At 48.1% G+C, this 20,262-nt stretch overlaps 1 protein-coding gene across 2 annotated transcripts in view; it reads left to right on the top strand.

Moving 5' to 3' along the window:
* Window positions 1-19,993, top strand: part of LOC147017840 (uncharacterized) — a 49,807-nt gene extending 29,814 nt beyond the window's left edge. The window contains exons 1-2 of one of the 2 annotated variants that reach the window (XM_085896872.1): window positions 14,533-14,675; window positions 16,027-19,993. In XM_085896872.1, coding sequence (XP_085752998.1) covers window positions 16,027-17,016 — 990 coding nt within the window. In that variant the 5' untranslated portion in view covers window positions 14,533-14,675 and the 3' untranslated portion in view covers window positions 17,017-19,993. Of the gene's footprint in view, window positions 1-14,532; window positions 14,676-16,026 lie in introns of those variants that run through there. The other variant, XM_085896873.1, reaches the window with a different exon arrangement.
* Window positions 19,994-20,262: the final 269 nt, after the last annotated feature.

Here is a 20,262-nt window from a genome sequence, read left to right as displayed (position 1 = left end):
CGAGCGGGAGCCGGGGGTATTAGAAATGGATGTAGAATGTGTAGAATCCATGGCTCAGGATGAAATCCCCGTGCAGGAAATGTTGATTGTGCAGGAACATGAACTCGCCCAACTGAACCCAGAACCTGAGGTGGGTGCGGCAGTGGCCGCGGTGTATGACACCTCCCCCCCCCGCTCTCCACCAAAACCCTTCCCCAACCCTTGCCGAAACGGCTCAGCTGAGTGCACCCGACATGGCCCAGCTATGCGCCATGCTGGCGGCAATGACAACGAGGATGGATGCGAATACACAACAAATAAATGCGGATATGAAAGGCATGAACGAAAAGATGGATGCGTATACACAAAAGATGGATGCGAATACACAACAAATGAACAAAAAGATGGATACAAATACAAATGAAGTGAAAACGAAAATGGATGCGAATACACAGCAAATGAGGGAAGAGATGAAAAAGTTCCGGGGTGAGACGCAGAACATGGGCCGATGCCTGCAGGCGGGCATGAAGGCCGTGACAAAGGAAATAATAGTTGAGACAAGGGAGGTAAAGGGTGAAGAGTTGGCAGTGACGGTAGCCGGGAAGGGAACCAGAGAGGAGAGACTACACGAGGAAGACGGGGTAAGTGACGCACACACACACACACGGAGGTAGTGGAGGACAATGGGGGTGAGCTCGCGGAGCGTGTAGAGACCCAGTGCGAGCACCTGGATGGCCTCCTCCAGGAACGAGGGGAGGGAGTATGCCCCCTTGAGGTGAGTCACGACCAGGTGAGTTCGGTCGTGCTTTGCGAGGTTGAGGGGACGGGTGCTGTGGACAGGTGCACGGAGAGCTTGGGGGGCATAGAGGCCCCGGAGACCCTTGTGGGGACACGAATCCCCAGTGTAGTTGTCCCTGTGTGTGTGGTGCAAGGCGTGAGTGCGTTCCCGTGTGTGGAAGCGACCCTGTGTGTGAGTGGTGTGGTGGCGATGGTGCCAGAGTGCGTGCTTCCCAGCACGCCGGGTGTGGATGGGGCACCGTGTGTGAGTGAGGCCGTGTGTGTGAGTGAAACGGCCAGTATGAGTGAGGCACCACGTGTGAGTGGTGTGGTGGCGATGGTGCCGGAGTACGTGCTTCCCAGCACGCCGTGTGTGGATGAGGCACGGAGTGTGAGTGAGGCACCGCGGGTTAGTGCCCCCGCGTGTGTGGGTGAGGCACCGTGTGTGGAAGAGACCGCGTGTGTGAGTGTCGCCGTGTGTATGAGTGAGGTATCGCGGGTGAGTGCCCCCGCGTGTGTGGATGAGGCACGGAGTGCGAGTGAGGCACCGCGGGTGAGTGCCCCCGCACGCGTGAGTGAACGGCCGTGTGCAAGGTCGCTGTGTGCCAGGGAGACCGTGTGTGTGAGAGAGCGGTATGAGAGGGAGATGTCGGTTGGCATGCGGGAGCACGCAGCCGCGTCTCCCCGTGTGAATGTGATGGAGTGGACTGTGTGCGTCGTGACACGCAGGTATGCGTGTGTGGAATGGAGACGGAGACGGCGACAGAGGAGAGAAAGCCGAGTAGCGGCTGTAGTTATTTCGGGGACCGTGCCGGGTTCGCCCAGCAGTGAGCACGCGGTCCGTGCTGTGCAACGCACGAGACCGCCACGTGCTCGCTTGCGAGAGTGAAGTCCCGGTCCGGAAACGCCAGCGGTGGATTTGCCGATCCCGCGGACGGACAAAGTTTAGGCAGGTAAATGGATTTGGACCGGACGGGTTCTCCACGCGATCGTGTGTGTTAAGCTCCAACGGGCAAAGCACATGTGTTCGCGTGGGGAACCCCTCGAGAAGTGGGGCTTGTGTTTTTTTTTGCGCACGGTGACGTCATGGCTGCACGTGTGGTTGGAATCCGGCAGGAGGGGTATCTCTGCCGGATGGTACCGTCCAAGGAGGGACGAGGAACACGTGCAGCTGCATGACGTCACGGGCAGGTGTCAAGTGCGCGAGCTCTGAGTTGCCGCGCAGGTGCTGCGCATGGAAAAAAAAAAAAAGAAAAAAGCAAGCCTCACTTTCGGGTGCACAGGATTCCTGGGCAAGGGGTGAAAGACCCCCTTACCCAGGGCACAGGATGGAAACTAGTTAGGGGGAAGGGTTAGCTTAGTTAGACCGACTCCATGGGGCAGGGGTAAGTCCTCATGGAGTCCGTGGAATGGATTAGTTAGAGGGATTGTAGCCAGATTTAGGTTGGGAAATAAAATGATTTATTTAGAGACATGGACAGACTTATGAATGTGTAGAGGGGACGTAGCTTAGCTACGTAGTGTTAAAAGGAACGTGCTGTAGTTTAAGGGACGACGTGGGAGCACGAGTTAGTTAGGGGATGTAGTTAGGAGGAAAGAAGAGTCCAGAGTTGGTGAGTGAAGTGGAAGCATGTGCTTGGTGAGTGAGTGAGGCCAGCGGGTCTGTGTGTGTGGAGTGAATGGGGAATGCATGGTGCGATGAGTGATTGGGGGGAGGAGTGACTCCCACCCAAGGGACCCCGGGGTCAGTATAAAGTGAGTTAGCTGGGTTAGTCAAATTGAAAAATGGAGGTCGTTTTGTTGTTGGTGGGAAAGTAGGCTCGAGACCCATTTGGAGGGGTGCAGGAGCCCTGTTGACGGGCTTGGGAGCGTGGCTGCGAAAGGTGAGTATCGCTGAGTGGGTACCCCGGGCACCAGGCTAGTAGGCCAAGGGCCCATGGGGGGCCGGGATAGCGTAGTGGGCACGGGTGCGCCTGCTTGGTGCGGGGGCCCGGGGCGCCATTAGCCGCGTGGGCAGTGTTGTGGGCACGGGTGACCCTCGGAAAGGGGCCCGAGAGGCCGGCCTGCCACGTGTGCGTTTCAGGGGAGGTGCCATGGGGGGCACTCCCCGGTGTTAGGGAGCTGGTAGGCTCGGAGGCAGTGTAGTGCCCGGGGGTGCCATAGCGGGAGAATCGGCAGAGGGTCGTGCCTGCCAAAGGGAGCCACGTGTCCCAGCCAGGAGACCGTGTGAGGGCACGGAGAGAAAATTGGGGGGCGAGGCCCGAAATTGTGAGGACACCAACACAGGCGACGGGAATCTGGGTTGTTAGAACCAATAGTTTAAGCGAGAGGCGCTTGTTGAAAGCCCCGGGGTAGTTTAACTGTTAAATGGTTAGGGTAGATTAGGAGATGTACCCCTCCGCACCATCCATCCCCTCGCTGTCGTTGTGGGCCGCTGGACCCACTTTGGTTATAGATCGCCGAACTCTGGGGAGGCCATTCTGAGGGTTCGTTGGGCCTCGACACAGGACGTTAGCTCTCCCTTGTTCCCCTCCGGGAAGGGAACGTAGGGGTTGGGAGTCGGCTAGGTGACAGGATAGGTTAGCCGAACAAGGACGATAAAGGGGGTTAGGGGACGATTTATAGAGGGGAAGTAAACATAAAAGTAAAAAAAAAAAAAAATAAGTTGGGGCTAAATTGGGGTTTGACAAATTAAGGGAGTGGGTATGTACAGTGACAGGCAAAGGCGATAGGTGGGAGGGAGACAGGTAGGTAGGTCCGAGCCCGCCTTCCAAGTGGCCAGCACCACCGCACCCCCTCCACCAACCTCCACTGAACGGCAAAGGTTGGCCAGCTTCATCGGCTGGCTGTTTTTTTCTTCAAGGCCTGTGCCGGCCAACTTCATCGGCAGCTGTTATTTTGCTGCAAGGTCTGTGCCGGCTGGATCGTCTGCAGCTGCTGTGCTGCAAGGCCTGTGCCGGCCAGTTCATCTGCCGGCTGTGTTTGCCTGCAGCGGCCTTCTTCAGCGGGCTGTGTTTGCCTGCTACCTTTGCCATGCCATGCCCACTGCCCACGTTCACCAGCCCCGTTCAATTTTTGCTTTGCCCCCCCCCTGTTCATTTCCATGTGCGCCAGGATCAAGGCAACAGTTTGCAAGCTGCGAGAACTGCCCTGTTGGCAGCTACAACACGGGCCTGCAGTGGCGGCCCGTGCACCGTGTTTGCGTCCATCCATTCATGCATCCATTCGTTGTGCTCATTGCGTGTGCCACTTGAGCTGGCACGGAGACTGCGTTTGTGCAGCCCATGCACCGTTGTGGTTCACTGCGTTCAGTTCAAAAGGGAAGGCCTTGGACTGCGTGTGAGCAGCCAGCCACGTTCCCTGTCACCTGCATTGTTTGAGCCAGAGACTGCATGCGGGCAGCCTGGCTCCCTGCTAACTGCTTTTCTTTTGCAGAGTTCAATGATCCTGGGGCATGGTTTAGTGTAAAATTTGTAAGTTAAGGTTAAGATGTACTGTAAATATGAGTGCGCCCCCGGCATGTCTGTCTAGCGCCGGCAATTTTATTTAAGTCGTCCGTATGAGTGAGTTTGTTTAGAGAGTTACGCAGCCCTCAGGTTATTTATTTTGGGGACACGAATACCATGAATGTCGCACTCAGGGATCCGTAGGTAAAATGTACTAGGGGAAAACTACACATGATGGCACACGAAAATTTGACGACTCGGGACGAGTCTGTAAAAAGGGGAGGGGGTAGTGTTGTGGTTACCAAATTCGCAAATCACCATTCAGGCCCCTTAGGTGAGGTATCTCGGCAAGTATATGTGTAGTTCGGCCCAAACCCGTTGTCTAGTGGGAATACATGTCATTTATGCGAGCTGCGACTCTTCAGGATAGCCGTTTTTCTTTTACTATCTTTATTTTGGACCAACCGCCATGATTACCACCACAACCACAACATCAACCACCAACCACAACGCCGCTTCACCACAACCGCCACGACCTTCCCGTCACACCTCGCCACCGTAGCATCGCCACCGTTCTTGCCCCGCTGTGGGTACCGGTGTTGGACTCGGGCAGGGCGCGCGTCGAACAGCGTGTACAAAATCACGGATTTTGTGCTTCAAAAACGGATCAAAAACGACACACGCCCACTTTTTGCCGTCCAATCGGTGAGCGAGGGACGATTTGGCCCCGCCTCCAGGACGATCGATATATGCAAATTTGTGGATCAAGAAGCCTTCACGCCCACTTTTTCTCGGGCCAATGGGGAGCGAGGTGAAAGGTCAAAGGGAGGGGGTCAAAGGCGAAGCTACGGGGGGATAAAAGGACCGTGTTCGTCAGTCAGAGCAGTGTGGAAGTCTGGAGCCCGAAGCCTGCAGTCGTTGGAGTAGCTGGAGAAGCTGGAGAAGCTGAAGAGAGTCGAACGAGGAGAGCCCAAAGAAGAGTCCAGAGTCGGAGAGTCCAGAGGCGGAGAGGCGGCAGCGGCGAAGGCAGACAAGGGGGTGCTCGCGACGGTGCCGGGAGCTGCACGCCCGAGGAAGGCCGGCAGCGCGACCTGGCCGAGGTGGAGACGCACACCAGGGATAATAAAGATCCTCTATACCCCGAGCATCAGCAACCCCCTCCTGTTTCCCCCCGCGCTGAGATAGTGCGACCAAGGGGGCCCCGTTCCCACCCCCTACCAGACACCGTCCACGAGGCCCGCGGGTTGCGGCGCCATCGCCGCTCCGCGTCTCATCACCAGACGGGTAGGCGCGACCCGATCTCGGCCTCAGGCCCGCCTCATTCTTGAGGGTATTCTTTCCTTGGTTTTGGGTATGTGTTGTCGGCGCCGTCTGTGAAGTAGAATTGTATAAGTGTTGCCGTGTGCTCGGTAGTCGGTATTAGCTCTGCACTGTGTTTTCACTTTTATATTTGCTTTTTGTGTAAATGGAATTGTGTTTTCTTTTTTTTGTGTGCATTTGGTGGAATTGTATTTGTGTGCTTCCCGTGTGCCGCGAATAAATGTGCTTTATTGTTGAACTGTTCTCCTGCTTCGCTTCGTCTTTTCCTCCATTGAACCCTCATCTTGCTTCACGTAAAGGGTTGGTAGTGGGCTGAGTACGCCCGATAATTAATCGAACCGTCGAGGTCGACGATAACACCGCTCGGTTATTCTGATAGTACGGAACGGGTCGCTTAAGTGGCCCGTGTCCGAAGTCGACCTGCGGCGAGGTGCGATCGCCCGGTCTACCTTCCGCGTGGGTACTTAGGTAGGTCGAATTTGGCGAGCAACCCTATCCCATGCGGGGGCTGATTGGCTCGATCGCGGTGAGACCGAAAGGTCCACCCGTGACTGGTTCCCGGCGTTAGTCCGAGAGGGTCACGACTGGATTGTCCGTCCGGTGGGCGACGTGCCGCGATTCGAGTTACGTGGCCGTCAGCACGCCGGCGGGCGCGAATACCGCAACAATATAATAAGTAAGGGAATATAAACTGATTTAACTTTGGGAAGATGGGGAGGTATTTCCTGTCATTATATTAATCTCTCATATATTTCTGATTCATAAATGACAGCAAGAAGGCTTCAATAAAATTATCATTTCTGTGTCCAAACATACCTTCAAGAAAAGGGTATTCGGTATTTTCATAAATATGTTCTACAACATAAGAATGAGGTATTTTCAATAAAAGATTGGCTTTATACTGATGTTAATAAAGCAACAACTTTTGATTTAACTAAAATGTTAAATAATGAAAATGTTAGAGTTAAGAAAACGCAAGGCTCTTTTCGAAAATCTTTTCGAAGAAATTTTATTGGTTTCCTGTTGTAAATTTTTTTTTATTTTGGATGCAGGAATATCAAATAATCCAGATGAATATATGTATGATGTTCTATGGGGTGAAAGTGGTTCAAGGATAGTAAGGGATGAGGAAGGAGTTGAAGAAACTGAGAAGAGGGAGGAGAGGGAGAGAATAAATAAATATAAAAATATGGGAACCAGTGAGATAAAAAGATCAAAGGTATTACAGAAAATAAATAAATCTCAACGCACCGAGGAGGAAAACAAAGAATTGGCAAGTCTATTAGAAATATATGCATCAAGACTATTAACATCGGTTTCAGGGAAAAGATTTAAACGAGAAAGTGGAGATGAAGAAGAGAAAGAAGGAAAAGATTATATTATTGATGATGTTGGTGTAATTAGCTTTGATTAAAGTTTTACATTTTTTTTCTTAAATAAATGGAGGAGAGAGTGAAGACATTTCTAAGGATTCTTTATGTTTTAAAAATTAAGATTCAAATGTGCATGTTGGAAACAAAAAAGGTTTTCACATTCTGTAGGAAGTTTTCACATAAATAAATGAGTTATTGTCAAAAATGTAAAAAGAAAACCAAGAGTAAATATATCTTGTATGTTAAAAGTAAAAATAATAGGATTATACAAAAGGTACATGTTCGGTGTGTGGCTCAAAAAAGAGTGAATTCATCACCAAACACAAACGAGGGACAAGTATGCTTTAACCATTATTGATTTGAGGAGTAGGTATGCGTGGGTTGTCCCTTTGAAAAACAAAACAGGTAATACTCTAATGTTAGCTTTCCAACAGATATTCAATAAAAGCAAGAGAACCTAAAAAATTGTGGACTGATGAGGATACAGAGTTCTACAACAAAATATTTATGAATTTTCTTTAAAATAACAACATTACATTATACAGCACCTTTAATGAAGGAAAAGCGGTTGTTATTGAGCGTTTTAATCGCACTTTAAAAGAGAGACTATATAAAAAATTCACTCAACTCGGTTCTCAACAATAGTTATCTTTAATTCAGGACATTGTAGATAAGTACAACGACACGATTCATACCTCAACGAAAACAAAGCCATCAGAAACATTTACAAAATTAAAATGTGAAAAGAGATTAATGTCAGAAAGCCGAAGTTGAAAGTTGGTGATATAGTAAGAATATACAGGTGGAAATCTCATTTTGAGAAAGGTTATACCAAGCGATGGACAAATGAACTTTTAAAAATTGTTCATGTCGTCGGTACAGTTCCTTGGACTTACCAATTATGTGATTTAAAGGGGGAAGAGATTTTAGGTTTATTTTATTCACAGGAATTACAAGCCTGGTGTTGGCTTCGTGGTTAGGGTGGCGGCTTGGGATCCTAGGGTCCTGAGTTCAAGCCCCGTTGGCCGCTGAATTAATACACCAGGAGGTTGACTCAGCCTGTCATCCTTCCGAGGTCGGCAAAATGAGTACCAGTGCACTGGTAAGGGGGACACTGCATCAGCGGCATAGCCGCATCCCAACCAATGATGCAACCAGCAGCCACAGGCTGCACTCGATAGAGAGAGACAGGAATTGCAAAAGATAAATTGAAAAAAACCCTTGGACTTACAAATTATGTGATTTAAAGGGGGAAGAGATTTTAGGTTCATTTTATTCACAGGAATTACAAAAGACAAAGAGAAATTGCATTTTTTGACTCCGCTCCTTTTTAAAACTCCACCCACACAAGCTCCACCCACACAAGCTCCAACAAACACAAGCCCCACCCACCCATACAAGCCCCACCCATACAAGCCCCACCCATACAAGCTCCACCCACCCACACAAGCTCCACCCCCCTGTGCGCCCCCACCTTTGACCCACCACCCCTCATCCCACCCCCCACCCTTCTCCAGACACACATGGGGAGGGGAGAGGGATGAGGGGGTTGGTAGGTCGTTGGGAGAGCGCACCTACCCCCCCCCCCCTTCCATCTCCTTTATTCTTTTCTTGTATGTCAAAATCAGATAATTATAAGGAAAGCATTTATAATTAAACAAAAGTAATGACATTGAACAAAATCTTCTTTCGCAGCAGTCTGATGGTTTGTTTTGGTTTTTAAACTCGTAATCAACATATTCTGTTCAAAACAAAGAGTGAAGAACAATTAGGGTATATATAGATGATTATATTATGATATTAATAAATATACCATTTACCTCCAGAAGATAGTGTTGTGTCAGATTCCTCCAGAAGTTGTGCGTTTGGTTCATCCAGACAGGTGTTTAAACTGAAAAAAAGAAAATTATACTAATACGAGTCAGACAGACACACACACATGCACACACGCACACACAAACACAGATGATGCAGATCATCTACAGATGATGCAGACATCTTTGCTGAGACTGGATATTCTTTTGGAGGCCATCGAGGTGCTGAATGAGGCGTTGGAGGAACAGGGATTTTGGGTTTCCCAGGTCAAAACCAAGATCCAACCTTTCATTGACATCTTGGATGCTGCTTTGTTTGTTCCTGTTTGTGGTAAGTATGTTGAGGTCACGGAGAGATTCACTTACCTTGGCAGTAATATTCATGTCTCTGCTGGCTGTGAGCCAGAGGTCAATGGATGTCTGGGGAGTGATGGATTTACTGCATTATGGGGTGTGGCGCTGTCGGTACCTGTGCAGGAGGACGAAGGTTCGAGTTTTCAGGTTTTGGTGCTTCCAGTCTTGCTCTACAGATGTGAGACTTTGACTCTGACCAGGGATCTGAGACAGACTTAATTCCTTTGGTACCAGATCTCTTTGGAGAATCCTTGGCTATCACTGGTTGGACTTTGTGTCCAACAAGCGGTTGCTGAGAGACTCAAATGAGATTTGTTACCTGCATAGTCCGTGAGCATCAGCTGCGGCTGTATGGACATGTGGCTCGTTTTCCTGATGCTGATCCTGCTCACCAGATCCTCTCAGCGAAGGAGCCTCGTGAGTGGAGGAGGACAGTGGGCCGACCAGGTGCATCGTGGTTGCAGCAGGTTGATCGGCAGGGGCCAGGCATCTGCCTGGAAGATAGCCAGATGGAGGCCCCCTGGAGTACCGGCACAAAGTGGACGCAGCGACGCTCTGCTCTGGTGCATGCTCCCATACCTGACCTCACCTGGTCGCATCATCGATGATAATGGATCTCATGGTCACAACATCGATGATAATGGGTGTCATGGTCACAACATTGTTGCAAATAAATCTCATGGTCACAATATGAATGATAATGGGTCTCATGATCACAACATCGATTATAATAGATCTCATGGTCACAAAATCGATTATCATTGGGTCTCACGGTCACAACACTGATGCTAATAGTGTTTTGGTGCCGTGTTTGGTAGCGAGGACGACCGCCAGATGGAGCAGTCGGGCCGTCTCCTACCTAACACGGAATTTAAAGGTCGTCACCCCAGATAACTCCGGAGTCGACGGGTCCCTTAGAGGACCGTGGTTGCCAATATTTCGACGGCGTGAGGTAGGTTCCACTTGTCGACTCCCAATTTACCTGAGTACCCACACCGTCTAACTACTGGGGAAGCCACACCCTCGGCCGACTTTGTCCGAACCGAGTCGCTATCACCGATTCGGATCCGGCGTAACCGAGCGGAAGTTACCAAAGCCGGACCGAACGGCACGAACGGCCTTACTATTTCTCAAGCCCGCACCGTGCTGGGTCAATGGTAGAAATGACTGGCATCGAACTGGAACATTTAACAAGATGGTTTATTTTACAATAATCGGGAAGGGAGACACAGAGCAGACTTAATCACGAATAAAATGCAATGTACAATGAGCAAAAAGCACTTAACAATTTGACTTAACAGACTGGCAAAACACACACACACACACACACACACACACACACACACACACACACACACACACACACACACACACACACACACACACACCCAAAAGAAATGGACCCCGTCCGGTCTTTATTTGACCCTCCAGCCGAGAAGGATAGTTCAGCTGGGGGGGACAGAGACTGGCGGGTACCTGTCCGCCTCGTGCGGTCACACAGACTCCAACCCACCATGGTGAGACTCAAACACATGAGCCGGAATCCACGAGCCCACGATCATGGCTGCCACGAACGACGATCGAGCACCACGGTCCTGGCTGCTCGACCACCACCACCACGAGGAGCCCCGCAAAAGACCGCAGACCACGATCGCAGACGACCACGACGACAGACCAAAGGGCCAAGAGCAAAGACATACTCTCTTCTTGACGATGACTCGACTCTGCTTCTTCCCCTTCTTACCACAGCTCACCATCTTTTCTTATCCCCTCCCCCCCCCCCCCGCGGGTCGAGGAGGGAACCGCTCTGAAGTAACTCCGGATTGGACGAGGGGTTGTCGGGCGATCAGTGGTCGCCCCTTATTGGTTGGGACGAACACTCCATCTTGCTAAGGCAGAGTCGGCCCTTAGCTGATGAGCCTCCTGATTGGAGGAGGTCCGGTGGGAGGGGGCAACGACCACCTCCCCCCCCCCCCCCCGTGCGTGTCTGAGAACCCAAATGGAACAACAAGGGGAGCACCCTATTCTCCATCCACCCTTGTAGCGGGGAGGGTGATCTCGGGTCGGCTGTCGGGCCGACTGCTGTCGATTGGACGAGCTCATGGTGGGTGGAGGGAACCTCACCCCTGTACGTGACATGTTGCACGTGGGCGATGGCGTCGATGGTGCGAAGTAGTGAAAGCTGGGTGGGCGAAGCGCTTGTTCGCCTGCAGAGTGGGAGGAGGAGTGAAGCGAGGGTTTTATTGGCGTTGTACGGCTTCAAGATGTAAAAAAAAAACCTGACTATAAAAGAAACCCGCAGCGCACCCACGAAATTCCCATTAGACATAAGGGACGGGACCCTAACTATAAACACATACTTATCGAAATAACTGAACTGCAGGCACTGCTGACTGTCTGTGTGCAAGAGGCTTCCAAATCCATAACACTCAAAATATGAATGATAATGGGTCTCGTGATCACAACATCGATGGAGATAGATCTCATGGTCACAAAATCTATTACATTGGGTCTCACGGTCACAACACTGATGCTAATAGATCTCATAGTCACAAAATCGATTACAATTGCTCTCATGATCACAACATCGATGATAATAGATCTTATGGTCAGAACATTGATTATAATGTGTCTCATAGTAACAACATCGACAAAAACGGGTCTCATCTTATGGTCACAACATCGACAATAACGGGTTGAAAGGTCGGTCACAACATCGATGCTAATATATCTCGCAGTCACTACATTGATGATAATGTGTCTCATCGTCACAATATCGATGATAATGGATGTCATGGTTACGTCATTCCTGAAAATGATTCAAATGACTCATAGAAGCCGCAAGAGCGAATAATCTACTTTTTGTTGTGAGTGAACGAAAGGATCTTCAATGTTTCGGCTATGCCGAAACTCTGTTCCCATCGTGTTGTGTCTCTCAATGTCCTTTTGTTTTTGTCCCTCCTTTCCTGCCTCGGTCCAGCTGTGAACATTTTACAGACAGTATTCCAATCACAGATAGATCAATATTTACAAACATCGTCGCTCAAGCTGAATCACTTGCACATCATCCAAATGAAGGTCTTTCGTTTAAGCATCGTCCCCTTAAACAAAAACAAATCATGTTTTGAAAATGCTGTTTCACAAGCTTTGAAGATACAACACAAAGAGCAATTCTTTCTGATTCTCTGCCCTGTGGACAGCGTCTCATGCATTGCTCTTGAGTTTGCCAGTAACCGCAGTGGTGACTCACTCTCAGTGACTCATTCTGCAGTAAAAGCCCCCCCAATTTCTCCTCCCGTCCCCCACCCCTCCTCTCCAATTCACCCCTCTGTCCCATAATCCCACCAGCTCACCCTCCCCTCAAACCCGTCCCTCGCTCCCCCTCCTTTCGAGCCACCCACGCGAACTGTCTCCATCCCCAGCCCTGTGATCGTGAAGCATCCAACACGACTCGGTTTCTCTGCCGTGGGCAGCTTCGTTATATGAGCCTCGAAGGATGACGTCACCGTTGAACACCATCAAGCCTGTAATTGATTGATTGATCAAGGCAGTGGCTGTCACACTTTCAGGGGCTGCAATGAGGTGAAAATCATGGCAACCGGGTTGATATGAGAGAGGGATCGAGTAAATGAGGAGGAGGAATGTAAATTAAACTGATACCGACATACACCCCCCTTGCGACCATGACGTGTCTCCCTTCGCAACTCGCATTCATTCATTCTTTCCTGTCTCTGTCCCCCCCCCCCCCTCCTCTCCATTCATGAGGCTCACATCCTCGGTCTTTCATTCATTGCCCGCCCCGTTGCCCTCTGCCTGTGTTGCCTAGTTACCTTTGATTCATCCCGCCGGTGGGTTTGCGGGTTACCTGTGCAGGTTCCCAATGAAGACCCTCTTTCGATTGTGACGTTTCCTCGTCAGGGTACGCATGGTTATAATAACGAAAAGGACTGGTGAGATGCGTCGAGCATTTCACAAACAATTGCGACAGCTTTCACGGACAAAGGGCCAGCCTGGTTATAAATGCTCAACGTCAACAACTGGTCAAGACGTCGCCCCGAGACGTGCTTGGAAAGTTTGATTTCGCTCGAAAACAAGTTCGAAAGCTCAAGCAGACACGATGCGATGGAACACCACGTGCAGCTGACGACCTGACCATGCTCCCATAATCCAGGAGCCGTCACATTCAATTTGACTGAGACGTCACAGACCGACAATGAGCCTCGACGTCTACGAAATAAATAAACAATGATACAGCTGCTCGATCCACCCTCCTTCAGATGACAGATCGATCACATAAAAGCCAAAGTAATCCGAGTTGACATATTTGCAGATGGAATCGGAAAAGATGATGTCACACGATGAAAGCAAGTTAAATCGGACAACAAAGGAATGAACTTTCATGACATGTCGATGAATGGATTATATTCGTGACGTCATAAGATGGATTTCAGTGAGGATAAAATAAGAATTACACGTCGAATTGTGAGGGTGAAAGGAAGACTGAACGATGGACGTGTTTGGAATGGAAAACAAAAGGGCGAAAAAACAGAGAGAAACCGACGATTCTCTCAATGGAACACAGCGAGCGCACGCACAGTGACGTGTTGTGCATCTTGACGTCACAGCGTACGATACTCCCACGCAGCCGAACCCACCGTTTGAGGACCTTTATTTATTTACATGTTTTCCTCATGGTGTTGTTTTTTGTCGGAAAAGTGTTTGGAGGACAAGGGTTGCAATCGGTGGTGGGAGGATGGGGGGGGGGGCTCGTTTAATGGGCCTCATGTCAAGGGGACTCTCGTATCATGAGAGACTGACATTCTCATTGTGCGGCATTTGGGCACAGCTTGAGTGTGATGATGAAACAGAGGGTGGAAAGGTGATCATGACGTCATGATAAATTTGTACGCACTTCGAATCGGCCGGTTTTGGTGGACACAGACAAGAGTTTTGATCAGGAGGTCCCATGTACCAGGCGCCTCGTACTCTGACTGCGCATGCGATATCATTGAAGCAGATTCCTCCATTGTTGTGGAGCTACGTCGGTGGCTCCACTCTGCGCCCGAACGACTCTCTTTCTTTGTGCAGCTGAAGACATGGCAGTTTGTGGATGAGAATGCAACTTGATGGCATCTTCCACCAGTCAGAGACATCAATGGACCTTAACATGAATCACGAGGTCATGAGAAGATATCAATGTACTTTTTTTTACGTGAATTAAACGGATAGTGGTCGACATTCGACAAATCACGGCAGTACAAGCGGATATGAGATTTAAACTTTGGATCCGAGCATGAGCTGGATGTGTTTCCATGGCAACGCGCTACCGTAGTCGTGTTTGGTACTTAATGACGTGTTCGATTGGATGACTAACCCTGACACAAAGCTAGCGCCGAGTGATGAAAGCGCATTAACAGGGCAAACGGAAGCTTGCGCCTGCACGGTAACACGGTGCTCACATCCACGTGCACGTTGTCACGTGTTAATGCGTGGGTGGTGACGGAGCGTCACGCAGCACGCGCGCTTGTAGCCCCGCCCCCCTTCCTTCTTAATCCGGGCGCTTTCCGTGGTGCTGAATCGACAGGCAGTCGCTGCTTTGGCTGCAAGAGCAGGTAAGGATCGTGGGGGATATGGAGGGATGGCGACGTGCAGATGCGGACAGATATATACAGAAATGAATACAAGGAGTGTATCTTCTATTCGAGATTAAATCACGCTCAGGCCACTTTCAAAAAAAAAAGGACTCTGCAGACAAATGATAGGAATGAATAAATATGGAGACAATAATTTTGGAGAAATACAGAGACTGCTATAAAAATGAGACGTACAAAGGAAAGGGAGAGGCAAAGAGAGGGAGAGAGATATACATGTCGAAGAAATATATGTATATAAACAAAGGGAGAGGAGCGAGACATGTCCAGTGTGTGCGTGGAAGGGGGAGGGGGTTGGGGAGGGGTGGGGAGAGGGGGTTGTCCACCTGTTGCTTCCATAAATGCCAAAAGACGATGCGCCGGAAACACAAACAAAGGGATTATTCCTCGTGTTGATTAAACAATCGGCAACTGTGTTGGGGAGGGGGCTGTGGATGTTGAGGGGGACAGAGGAACTGCGGCAGACAAAAGGAATCAGAATAGAATGGAGAGACGAAAGCATTGACAGGGCAAACCAGGCTTAGACAGAGCCTGATTGCAGTGGGGTGTGTGAGAAGAAACCAGGTCGGTGTTAGATGCCTTGTTATGAACATTGATGACTTCACACCTGTGTAAACGAACGGACGTCATTTACGGCACAGAGACAATAAATTATTTGCCAGATGGATGCGCTTGGTGGGAAGCTTCGGAGTCCAAAGCCGCAGGAAATTTCAAAACGATCTCGATATATTTATAATTGTAAAAAAATCCATTACATTCACCTGATGCTGATATAATTATAATTGTGTTATCAAACGCTGTTAAATGTTTTTGGGTTTTCTTTCACTTTGTCCTGTCAATTGTCTGGAGTATCTGCAGCAGCAATAAATATATTGCTTGAATCGGCTGTGGCCTCAATCTGCAAAACTTGGGAGGATTTTTTACGAAGTAGAACTCGCAACCTCCCATTAGTGCAATTCGTAAGCAGAATACTACAGTGTGACAACAATCTTGGTGTCTTGCAATTTTTACCCACAATTCCGTACACATATTATATAGAACAGCTTATCGACCTTCAGGGTCTGATGGTGCATGTATACAGACAAGAGTTTTTTTTATCAGGAGGTCCCATGTACCAGGTGCCTCTCTTCTTGTTGACATACCCTCACACTTTAATATGCCAAGTAAGTATATCATAAGACTAATAAAGAACATTCAAGCCGAGGAAATGCAGCAAGTGACCTCCATTTCTTGGGTCTACTTGGGCAAAGACCAAAAATAAAGAAATGGTAGATTCTGGTAAAATAACCATGTTATTGTCGCCTCTCGACAGATGACCATGCCTCCACCTCGCCTCTCCGCTTTCCTGATCATGGTGGTCCTAATCAGCCCAACAGTCCGACCGTCTCCTGTTTTTCCGGGTTTCATGCACAGCCGGGCTGGAGGAGAGCCAGAGGATCGCTGGGCTACAACCCTAGCTCGCTCCTGGCTGCGTCAACTAGCTGAGGCTCAGCCTTCACAGGCTCAAGAAAATGCTGGAGACGAAAGGGGTATAAACGAAGTCTGGACCCCAACGGCTGAAGATATCGCAGCCGCAGTGTCCGGACGGGGTAGCACTCGGGGTGATGCCTTAGTTGAGTCTCTCCGACGTGAGCTTTGGCGTTTATCCCAGCAGCGGCCGAAGTACCAAGACGTGTCCTGGCCTCAGGGTCACAATGGTGACCGCATCTCACCCACAGGGCTCGCTTGGCTCCTGCGTTCATTAGAGAGTCGTGGACGCCTGGGCAGTAATGATGAGGTCGAAGAACCAGAAGAGGAGGAGGAATTGGAGGAAAGCTATGCTGAATATAATCAACCGTCCACATGGCCTGAAGATAATGCATTGCCAGAAATGGGGGTTGACAGTCGTTTTGAGCAGCAACGGTTGCCTTGGTCTGAGAATGATAGGGAAAATCTGAGAGAACCAGGAGAAAGCTCTGTATGGCCAGGACGACGACCACTACCACCTTACACCGCTCGTGAACCAACATTCAACCGTCTAAGGCCAGGTCAGGTAGACACAGGAGAGGAACTTGACGAGGAGGCCCTTCGAGGACTTCTGCGTTATCTTGGGCAGCGTACTGGGGCCAAGGCCAGCCCCAGCGCCAGAATGCGGTCATTGGGTGAAGGTTTCCGTAGTCCACTTCGCCGCAGAGAGGCACCAATGAGCTTTGTAGATCCTCCAAATTCAGAAGGTTTCAAAGAAAAAATTGCAGCAGAAAAGTCAGCCAGTCATAACACAACACAGCCCCAAGATCCTGATGGTGCTCATGGTCCACAGTGAAGATCTCTGGATGGATTTGAACATGAAGCCCATAAGTTTAACTGCATTCTAACATTGTGAAAGCATCTCCATATTAGAAATAGCTTTAAGGAATCAACTCTTACCTTTTACTTCCCCTCTCCCCCCCAACACATACTGTATTTGAGGAGACCCTTCTTCTCCACACATTCACAATGTTTTTGTGTTTCTCGAATCGATAGAATAGATTGCTTTTCGTCTTGATGGTGATGAGTTCATTAAAAATTTTACATTTCGACCAAATGCTGATATATATTAGTAATGTGTTGTAACAGAGCTTGCTTATGGGTATGTATGTGTGTGTATATATATATATATATATATATATATATATATATATATATATATATATATATATATATATATATATATATATATATATATATATATATATATATATATATATATATATATATATATATATATATATATATATATAAATATAATATATACTCTCTCTGGATCCCTCTCTGTCTATCTCTGCCTTCTATGGATATCTTTCCCTTTCACTCCCTCATAGCCCTTACTCCTCCATGACCCCTAACATACCCTCACTCCTTCAAAAGGAGTGAGGGGATGAAGGGGTTATGGAGGAGTAAAGGTATGGCTCAATAAAATGTCGGAGACGAAAGGGGTATAAACGATGCCTGGGCGTTAACGGCTGAAGACATCAAGATTATCCCTGACATACCCTCACACTTTCATCACCCTAACATACGCTCACACTTTCATCACCCTGACATACCCTCACACATTCATAACCCTGACATACCCTCACACATTCATAACCCTGACATACCCTCACACTTTAATAATCCTGACATACCCTCAATCATTCATAACCCTGACATACCCTCACACTTTAATAACCCTGACATACCCTCACACTTTAATAACCCTGACATACCCTCATACTTTAATAACCCTGACATACACCCACTCTTTCATAACCCTGACATACACCCACTCTTTCATAACCCTGACATACACCCACTCTTTCATAACCCTGACATACACCCACTCTTTCATAACCCTGACATACACCCACTCTTTAATAACCCTGACATACCCTCACACTTTCATAACCTGACATACCCTTACACGTTAATAACCCTGACATACGCTCACTTTCATAACTCTGACATACCCTAACACTTTAATAACCCCGAGATACCCGAACACTTTAATAACCCTGACATACCCTCAATCTTTCATAACCTGACATACTCCCACACTTTCATAACCTGACATACCCTCACACTTTCATAACCTGACATACCCTTACACTTTAATAACCCTGACATACCCTCAATCTTTCATAACCCTGACATACCCTCACACTTTAATAACCCTGACATACCCTCACACTTTAATAACCCTGACATACCCTCACACTTTAATAACCCTGACATACCCTCACACTTTAATAACCCTGACATATCCTCACACTTTAATAACCCTGACATACCCTCACACTTTAATAACCCTGACATACCCTCACACTTTAATAACCCTGACATACCCTCAATCTTTCATCACCCTGACATACTCCCACACTTTAATAACCCTGGCATACCGTCACACTTTAATAACCCTGACATAACCTCAATCTTTCATAACCCTGACATACACCCACTCTTTCATAACCCTGACATACCCTCAATCTTTCATCACCCTGACTTACTCCCACACTTTCATCACCCTGACATACCATCACACTTTATTAACCCTGACATATCCTAACACTTTCATAACCCTGACATACTCTCAATCTTTCATCACCCTGACATACCATCACACTTTCATAACCCTGACATACCATCACACTTTCATAACCCTGATATACGCTCAATCTTTCATCACCCTGACATACCATCACACTTTCATAACCCTGACATGCCGTCACACTTTCATAACCCTTACATACCCTAACACTTTCATAATGCTGACATACTCTCAATCTTTCATCACCCTGACATACCATCACTCTTTCATAACCCTGACATACTCCCACACTTTATTAACCCTGGCATGCCCGAACACTTTCATAACCCTGACATACTCCCACACTTTATTAACCCTGGCATGCCCGAACACTTTCATAACCCTGACATACTCCCACACTTTATCAACCCTGACATGCCCGAACACTTTCATAACCCTGACATACTCCCACACTTTATTAACCCTGACATGCCCTAACACTTTCATAACCCTGACATACTCTCACACTTTCATCACCCTGACATACCCTCACACTTTCATCACCCTGACATACCCTCACACTTTCATCACCCTGACATACCCTCACACTTTCATCACCCTGACATACCCTCACACTTTCATCACCCTGACATACCCTCACACTTTCATCACCCTGACATACCCTCACACTTTCATCACCCTGACATACCCTCACACTTTCATCACCCTGACATACCCTCACACTTTCATCACCCTGACATACCCTCACACTTTCATCACCCTGACATACTCCTTCATAGCCTTCGCATTGTTGCACTGATTCATTTCCCTTTCATACCCCCATCCCCTCCTATTATGAGTCGGACATTAAAAAAGAGAAGTTTGATAAATCTCGGACTCAAACTCTTCCTCGTGAATATTGTTAATACCACCAAGTTCTGCATGTCTTTCTCTCCGCATCTGCAAAGGATAGCAGTCAGTGTATTATCCGAAGAAATAAACTATACTACATCATTATTTATTGTTGATGAAATAAACAAAAATAGGAAATGCGACAATTGTTGATTGTTATTTTTGGGACGCAGTTAAAATCAACATCAAGTTCATATTAACTTATTCGTCTCTGATTGTCTAACACTCTCTTTCTACCTATTCTTCATCCGTGTCTCTCTTCAGGTGTGTGTGTGTGTGTGGTGTGTGTACATGCAGAAGTGTTCATCAGTGGAACCTAAATAAAGTTGTTTTGTGGCACGTGGTTTGGCTCCTCAAGCTTATATTTTTTTTCCCATTATCTGAACGTGTTTATGAACAGTATGCATCTGAGGAATCACAAATAATACATAAATAGCAACCATATTACGTTTTACTTATACATGGTGTTGAAGCAATTCCCATCTATGGGGATGCAGTGTTCCTGACCTGCCCATCTATAGTTTTGACCTCATCTTGGTGGACGTCAGGTCTTCTGAAGCACGCTGGACCCTATGTGCCCACCTCCTCCACCCATGCAGGCTGACTCTTTGC

The sequence above is a fragment of the Eptatretus burgeri genome, chromosome 10 (assembly GCF_056783735.1).
Source record: "Eptatretus burgeri isolate ZD-2024b chromosome 10, Ebu_testis_v1, whole genome shotgun sequence".
Taxonomy (NCBI): Eukaryota; Metazoa; Chordata; class Myxini; order Myxiniformes; family Myxinidae; genus Eptatretus; species Eptatretus burgeri.
Note: the sequence above shows the minus strand (reverse complement) of the source record. Positions and strands in the feature narration are given on the sequence as shown.